Source organism: Stomoxys calcitrans, chromosome 5 (genome assembly GCF_963082655.1).
Source record: "Stomoxys calcitrans chromosome 5, idStoCalc2.1, whole genome shotgun sequence".
Classification (NCBI taxonomy): Eukaryota; Metazoa; Arthropoda; class Insecta; order Diptera; family Muscidae; genus Stomoxys; species Stomoxys calcitrans.
The window spans coordinates 101,416,959-101,426,233 of record NC_081556.1 but is presented as its reverse complement, the minus strand read 5'-3'; the positions used below and the strand labels follow the sequence as shown (position 1 = coordinate 101,426,233).

Sequence of the window (9,275 nt, the reverse complement as noted above, 5' to 3'; positions counted from 1 at the left end):
GAACTTACTTCAATGTACCGTTATGCACAGTGGGTCATGTGCATACGTGAACGCATGTCTGCACATGGGTGCACATGACTTCATGTTCAAACGTACTTTGAACACCCTGCAAACCGGACATATTTACCGAACATGGCAATATGGGGCTCAAATGAAAAGTATTCAAGAGTGGGGCACGAAGATAGTGCCCAAATTCATTAAAAGAATACTTTTCATCAATTACAGCTTTTAGCTATTTCATAAAACACTTAACAAACACATCACAGAAGCTCTTCTGGATAATTCCAAAAAGCAAGCAATGATTAAAAAACAATTTATAACGAAAATACTAAAAAAATGGAAAAGCAATATTTGAAGTAATTCTGCAAATATTATATTACAAACAAAGCAGAAGTTTAGTTATGGCCGGCGGAAAAATTGCGTTTGGAATTTTAGGGGCCATTATCGCCTTAATATTTTCCACAAACGGGTCAAAGTCCATATTCAAGTTCACAAATATCAAGTGTCAAGATCATGATGTCAACTTCTCGCGTGCTGAAGTTTGCAAACTCAGGGTCATAGGGCGCGGTGTTGTTACCCTCAACATCAGAGTGGGATTGTATAAAATTCCTGTAACAAATGTAACAGTAAGTTAAACATGCCCCATTCATAAGCCGCAATACTGGCATGCTATCATTGTCCTTAGGTCAACATGGGTTTTTACAAAAAGGCCAATGGCTTTAAGCCATTTTTGTACAACTATACCGTGGACTTTTGTAACTTCATGACCAATCGTAAAAGATATCCTGTTATGAAGGTCCTGTTTGATGTTTTCCTCCATGCATCCAATATAAATCACAGCTGCCCCTTCGACGTAAGTGAGGCACGAATTTGCTGTATTGGCAAAGGTTGTAAGTAAAAATACATTTTTTTTTTTAGCACGCCATTGTGATCGACAATCTATTGCTAGAGGAAAGTAAATTTGAGCTTTTCCCAATTCCTGAGGGTGAATACATGTTTAAGTTAATGGTGTTTGCTTACAACGATCTGAAGGCCACATTGGAGACATATTTTTATCGCAAGATTTCGTATTCTAAGTAGTCGAATCGTATGGAAATCTCAACCAACGTTGCGTAGCCACAGTGAGGTGGTAAACGAAAAACCAAAAAATAATAAACAATAAATGGTTAAAAAAAATTTTTTATTGTTTTTCCAGAGATAGAATTAAGAAATAAAACAAGTAAAAAGGCGTTAAGTTCGGCCGGGCCGAACTTTGGATACCCACCACCTCGGGTATATATGTAAACCACCTTTCATCAAAATTCGGTGAAAATTTCATACCTTATACTCATATATCTCATACCGATCTGAACTATATACGACACGGATGTCGAAAAGCCGAACATAAGTCACTGTGTCAAATTTCAGTGAAATCGGATTATAAATGCGCCTTTTATGGGGCCAAGACTTTAAATCGATATATCGGTCTACATGGCAGCTGTATCCAAATCTGGACCGATTTGGGCCGAGTTGCATAAACATGTCGAAGAGCCTAACACTAAGCACTGTCCCAAATTTCGGCGAAATCGGACAATAAATGCCTCTTTTATGGGCCCTAAACCTTAAATCCAGAGATCGGTCTATATGGCAGCTATTGCGAAGAGTCGAAGAGTCTAACCAAACTCACTGTCTCAAATTTCAGCGACATCGGACAATAAATGCGTCTTTTATGGCCTCAAAACCTAAAACCTAGATATCGGTCTATTTGGCAGCTATATCCAAATCTGGACCGATCTGTGCGATATTGCAGAAGTATGTCAAGGCGCTTAACTTAACTCACTGTTCCAAATTTCGGGGACATCGGACAATAAATGAGCATTTTATGGGCCCAAAACCATAAATCAAGAAATCGGTCTATATGGGAGCTATATCCAAATTTGAACCGATCTGGACCAAATTGAAGAAGTATGTCAAAGGGCCTAACACATCTCACTGTCCCAAATTTCAGCAAAATCGGATAATGTATGTGGCTATTATGGGCCTTACACCATAAATCGGAGGATCGATCTATATGGCAGCTATATATAAATCTGGACCGATCTGAGCCAAATTAATGAAGGATGTCGATGGGCCTTACACAATTCACTGCCCCGAATTTCATCAAAATCGGATAATAAATGTGGCTTTTGTGGGCCTAAGACCCTAAACCGGAGGATCCGTATATATATATATATATATATATATATACCAAATCTGAACCGATCTGGACCAAATTAAAGAAACATGTCAAAGGGCCTAAGACAACTCACTGTCCCAAATTTCAGTGAAATCGGACCATAAATGTGGCTTTTATGGGCCTTAGACCCTAAATCGGAGGATCGGTCTATGTGGCAGCTATATCCAAATCTGGACCGATCTGAGCCAAATTGACAAAGGGCCTAACACAACTCACTGTCCCAAATTTCAACAAAATCGGATAATAAATGTGGCTTTTATGGGCCTAAGACCCTAAATCGGCGGATCGGTCTATATGGGGGCTATATCAAGATATAGTCCGATATAGCCCATCTTCGAACTTAACCTGCTTATGGACAAAAAAAGAATCTGTGCAAAATTTCAGCTCAATATCTCTATTTTTAAAGACTGTAGCGTGATTTCAACAGACAGACGGACAGACGGACGGACATGGCTAGATCGTCTTAGATTTTTACGCTGATCAAGAATATATATACTTTATAGGGTCGGAAATGGATATTTCGATGTGTTGCAAACGGAATGACAAAATTGATATACCCCCATCCTTCGGTGGTGGGTATAAAAAAATGTGTCTATGTTATAAAAAAATTTAAAACAAATGTTTGTCTTTAGAGAATACTAGCCGAACCGGGCCCGCTCCACTGCGCCTTCTTTAACTCTCTAATATCTTTTTAGGGTGGGGGCACTTCGACCTGAATGCGGATATTGAAATCGTGCCATTATAGCCTATGTCACCAAACTCGTTCGAATCCTATCGAGAAAATCGGACAAAGTGGTGTTTATCCCCTCTTAATGTTGGCGACATTTGCAAGGTACAATGCCATGCATGGTCATTTAAAAAAAATTCCCTAAAGAGGTGTCGCACTGCGGAACGCCGTTGGCAAATTGAAATCTTCGAGAACGATTAAAATGTCGTTAGATTTTGCTGATTCAAATGCACTTAAAATAGGCTAATTCAATACCAATCGACAAGGGAAGGGGAATTTCTTCTGCCCTAAATCGAGAAGCTACAGCTATAAGTACCCCGCCACCTCTACTTTTGGAAGTATCATTACGATCACGTCTAAAAAATTTTAAACTGTTGAAATAAAATTTCCCTATCGATATGCATTATCTTGAAGCCAAGTTTCAGTGAAAGCAATTATATCGGGATTTTAATGAAAGCTATTAGCAAAAATAAGGAAGATAACATAGAACTTAAGCCTCTACCACTTTGAAATAGTTAGTTTTTGCAACGAGTGTTTGGCAAATAGACTACATCAGTTATGACACCAAAAGCTATACTGACCACCTTCTTACTTCCTTTCAGTAATAGCCTCGTCCTCTCACCATCCGGATCACCCCATAGGATTTTCGCCGTCCAGCGAAACAGTTGGACACAATAACCTCTGCGCTAAGGTGGCCTCATTCGGCTATGTGACTTTAAACCATGGGAGAATGGATAGAGGATAGATGCAGGTATCATCATCGAGGTATAATAGAGGCGACGATAGGAAACCTGGATGGAATGCAGAAGGTTTTCGATCTGATAACTGAATGCGAGGCACTGCTGCCAGCACACCCTTAGTAGGATGGAAGTTCATGCTACATGAATGGATCAAAGCTAGAAGACAGAGTGGGCTTGGGGGTCTACAGTGAGAACCCAGGTACTGAGATCTGTTTTCGACTATCTGACCATAATAGGGTACTAAAGGCTATCACGGAATACATGAGGAGGTGTGACAAGGCGAGGATGGATATCGATTGTGAACATCTTTACGGACTGTAAATCGGCCATCAGTACAATAACCCCCAGGACGGTATGGTCACGAACAGTCTTCGGGTGTAAGAAGGAGATTAACGCCTTCTCTGAGGATGGCACAATCCGCATTATTTGGGTGCCGCGTCATAGCGCCGTAAGGGGGGAATAAAAAAGAAGACGATATGCCAATGAAGGCCAGAGGACTGCCATCAATAAACTTGGTTAACCCGAAGACTTCCGGGGCGAAGCAGTCCAAGTTAAGGACGTGGACGGCGAAAGCGAACCGAAAAGTAACAAAATTGTAGCCACTACGGCCATTTAAGTGCAAATCGGGCAATACATATATATGGGAGCTATATCTTAATCTGAACCGATCTTGATGAAATTTTGCAGATATGTTAAAGTCAGTAATAAAACAATCCGTGCCAAATTTTGTGCAGATCGGTTGAAAATTGTAGCTACTACGGCCATTTAAGTGCAAATAGGGTTACACATATATATGGGAGCTATATATAAATCTGAATCGATTTTGATGAAATTTTGCAGATATGTTAAAGTCAGCAATAAAACAATCCGTACTAAATATTGTGCGGATCGGTTGAAAATTGTAGCTACTACGGCCATTTAAGTTCAAATCCGGCGATACATATATATGAGAGCTATATCTAAATCTGCACCGATTTTGATGAAATCTTGCAGATATGTTAAGGTCAGTAACAAAAGCATTCGTGATAGATTTTGTGCAGATCGGTTGAAAATTGTAGTTACTATAGCCATTTAGGTGTAAATCGGGAGATACATATATATGGGAGCTATATCTAAATCTGAACCGATTTTGATGAAATCTTGAAAATATGTTAAAGTCAGTAATAAAACAATCCGTGCCAAATTTTGTGCAGATCGGTTGAAAATTGTAGCTACTACGACCATTCAAGCGCAAATCGGGCGATACATATACATGGGAGCTAGATCTTAATCTGAAACGATTTTGATGAAATTTTGCACATAGCTTAAAATCAGTAACGAAACTATTCGTGCCAAATTTTGTGCAGATGTGTTGAAAACTGTAGCTACTACGGCTTTTTACGTGCAAATCGGGCGATACATATATATGGGAGCCATAATTAAATCTGAACCGATTTTTATGAAATTTTGCAGATATGTTAAAATAAGTAACAAAACAGTCCATGGCAAATTCTGTGCAGATCGGTTGAAAACTGTAGCTACTACGGCCATATAAGTGCAAATCGGGCGATACATATATATGGGAGCTATATCTAAATCTGAACCGAACTTGATGAAATCTTGCAAATATATTAAGGTCAGTAACAAAATGATCTGTGGAAAATTTTGTGCAGATCGGTTCAAGAATGTTGCTACTACGGACTTTTAAGTGCAAATCGGGCGATACATATATTTATATGGGAGCTATACCTAAAACTGAACCGATATTGATGAAATATAGCATATATGTTAAAGTAAGTAAAAAAATTGTCCATGCAAAATTTTGTGCAAATCGGTTGAAAATTTTTGCTACTACGACCATTTAAGCGCAAATCGGGCGATACATATACATATATAAGGGAGCTATATCTAAATCTGAACCGATTTTTACCAAAATCAATAGCTTCCGTCCTTGGGCCAAAAAAGTGATATGTGCAAAATTTCGTGTTGATTGGACAACAAATACGAACTGCACTTTGATTACAAGAATGCATGGACTCACTGACGGACATGACTAAATCGAATCAGAAAGTCATTCTGAGTCCATCGGTATACTTATCAATGGGTCTAGCTCTTCTCCTTCTTAGCGTTGGAAACAAATGCATTAACTTATAATACCCTGTACCACAGTGGTGGTGTAGGGTATAATTAATTGACTCAAATAGTTTTTAATTGAATCCGGATTTTTGAATTTTTGGGAGTTTTCAATTAGAAAATTAATTGATTCAATCAATTTTTAATCAAATAATTGATAAAAGCCAGACGTTTATCAATCAGAAGAAGGCCGATTGGACTGGCTTCAGAGAACTGCCACCCCCCTCGAAAGTGCTAATGGCCGAGAGGAAATTCCGAGACATCATTAACTCAGCAGCCACTCGCTGTATACCTGCCGGCCGAATACCCCTAATGCGGCCCAATTTCCCGGCGCAGGCAGTGGTACTCGCAGACGAGCATGATGGGATTCGTTGTATGGACCCCACTAAACCTAGAATTAGTGAGCTGAATTTGGAAATAAACAGGTTAGTCAACGAACATAAGCGGAATTTGTGGCTGGAACACTTGGAGCAATGTAACTTAGGCAAGCTGTTGTCGATGGTCAAGTCACCCCGGTAGACGGGATGACAGGACCTCAGTCACTTTTGGCGAAATAACTGTGACTGATCGGAAGAGATTCGCCAAGTTGTTAAACCTTCAATTTATTGTGCATCCCGAGAGGGACAGGGCAAGGAGGAGAGCCAATCGCCGTGTTCGTGGTCTCCGAGCCGATGAACAGCCATCCCAATTTACCGTGGGCGAAGTTACGAATGTCATCCGTGGCGCCAAATCATCTAAGGTGTTGGGCTCCGACGGAATCTCTACATTGATGTTAAAGAATCTGGATTCACATGGAGTTGAGTTCCTTACCACTGTCCTCAACCTGTCTTTGAACCCTCTTATAGTTCCCGATGTCTGGATAATGGGCATCCCGCTACTGAAACCTGGAAAGGACCCGAGTTTTGGGGAGTCGTACAGACAGATCTCCCCTCTCTTACCAGTAGCAAAGACGCTTGAGGCATTACTCCTCCTGAGCCTCGTAGGAGAATTTCCATTCGCCCAGCATCAGCATGGATTTCGAAGTCTGCATAGCACAACAACAGCTTTGCATGCCAGCACCGCACACATTTGCCGTGGCTACAATCAGCCCAGGCCATGTGATAAGATGGTCCTTGTGGCACTGGACCTATCGAAGGCATTCGACAGCCATGCCAAACGATTTGAAGACATCGCCCACACTTCGCTCCAGCCAGGCCTGAAACGATGGATCGCGAATTATCTGTGTGGTCGCCAGACACATTTGCCGTGGCTTTAATCAGCCCAGGTCATGCGATGGGACGGTCCTCGTGGCACTGGACCTATCGAAGGCATTCAGCACGGTTAGCCATGCCAAATTATTTGAGGACATCGCCAACACGTCTCTCCAGCCAGGCCTGAAACGATGGATCGTGAATTATCTGTGTGGTCGCCAGACACATTTGCCGTGGCTTCAATCAGCCCAGGTCATGCGATGGGACGGTTCTCGTGGCACATAACCTATCGAAGGCATTCGACACGGTCAGCCATGCCGAATTATTTGAGGACATCGCCAACACGTCTCTCCAGCCAGGCCTGAAACGCTGGGTCACGAATTATCTGTGTGGTCGCCAGTCATTTGTGGAATTTAGGGATAAGAAATCGAAGCACCGTAGAGTGAAACAGGGAATTCCCCAAAGCGGGATGATATCGCCGGCACCTCTAACTATCCTCCATTCTACCCCCACCAGACGGCACAGAGATCGTATCATATGCGGACGATTGTACGATCATGGCATCAGGCCCCCACACATTGTTGACGAAATTGCCTCATATTTCGCTGCAAGAAATCTGCCACCAAATCTTCAGCCACATTGTTCACTACAAATACGCATGAGGTGAATACTGAGCTGACTGTGATGGTCGATGGAGAAATGATTCCGATCATCATGTGTCCCAAAATACTTGGCGTCACATTTGACAGCTCTTACACATTCTCCCCACGTGCCACAGCAATTTGCGGTGTACCTCCCTCTAGCGCAAGACATGTGAATGAACAAGAGGCATACCGAAAATCGTGTAGGCTGCAAATATGCTTAGATTGACAACTTACTCTTGTGGTAATCAATGTTATACGAGTTCAATTATAAAGACATAAAATAATAAAAATATTTTACTATATTTGCTACGCCATAAAGAATGTTTAGAAAGAGATTGTAATAAAGATATTGAAAAAGAAATACAAATAAAAGTGGGTTGGGCTGTGGTGAATCTCATATACCCTCCACCAAGTTTTACCGTTGACAAGTTTTTCAACGATTTCGATTAATATGCTGAAACGAGAAATGTACCTTTATCAAATTGAATAAGACTACCGCCTTCCTGGTGGGAAAAATGTCACGCCGGAGGATCGGTTATTGTGGCAGCTATGTAGTGGTTTTATGTCTTTACAAGTTTAATAGTAATAGCTTCCCGGCCAAAACGAGAAAACTATGAGCACCACACAGGCTGGAACTTTGAGCTCCGACTTGTGTTGTGTCCATCGTTATCACGGGAAGCTTGACTGAAAGCTACCGGGCGCGTCCACAGGTTGCGGATGGTGGAAAGCTCCGTTTTTATGCGGAGTAGGTGGCCGCGGGCAGTCAGCGATTTTCGAGAGGAGAGTCTCAGTGAGGAGTCAGTTGGCACTGGCTCTTAATTAAATACTGAGTGCCAATGATACTCGAGATGACAAGGTGAGTTATTGGCGCCTTTAAATAACCGATGGCCAACATCAGCGTCTGTTCCCAGGATAGGGTCGGCTGGGGGCGAGCGTCAGATCATGGAGCAAGCGGCTCGCCACAACGAGGGATACATGTGCAATCCCACAAAACCCATGCGGTTGGGGCGCCGGGCCAATAACCCGCCCCGGAAAACTATGAGAACTACGATGAGAAACAAAGGAATAGTAAAAAGGGACCCCCAACGTTGACGACCCACGCAAACGAAAAAAGGACCATGATTTGCGGATCTGCACCTGGAATGGCCGCACTCTTTATAGAGAAGGTGCGGTATACCCGCTGGCGGATGTATTAGAGAAGTACAAGGAAGATATTACCGGCTTACAGGAAGAGCGATGGACTAGGAATGCCTATACTATACTATAGCTGCCATAACACATGCATGAATTTGGCTGTGGATTTGTGGTTAATCGGAGACTTAAACACCTTGTCTCCTGCTTTACTCCGGTGAATGAGAGGCTAGCCACAATCCGCATAAAAGCACACAAATTCTTCAACATCAGCCTTATTTGTGCCCATGCCCCGACGGAAGACAAAGACGAGCAGACCAAGGATATTTTCTACGAGCGCCTAGAGAGAGAATATGACTGCTGCTCCGCCCATGATATTAAAATCGTTCTGGGCGTTTTTAATGTGAAGATAGGGAAGGAAAACATTTTTGGTCCAACAGTCGGAAAGTTTAGCCTCCACGAGATAACGTCCAGTAATGGGATGAGGCTGATAGATTTCGCCACGGTAAAAAACAT

At 42.0% G+C, this 9,275-nt stretch overlaps 1 protein-coding gene across 1 annotated transcript; it reads left to right on the top strand.

Moving 5' to 3' along the window:
* The first annotated feature begins 389 nt into the window (after window positions 1-389).
* LOC106089154 (uncharacterized) lies at window positions 390-1,111 on the top strand. Its single transcript, XM_013254934.2, has 3 exons — window positions 390-626; window positions 686-853; window positions 919-1,111. Exons 1-3 carry the CDS (start codon window positions 402-404, stop codon window positions 1,078-1,080), a joined length of 555 nt encoding a protein of 184 aa, XP_013110388.2. The 5' UTR covers window positions 390-401; the 3' UTR covers window positions 1,081-1,111.
* The last annotated feature ends 8,164 nt before the right edge of the window (window positions 1,112-9,275 follow it).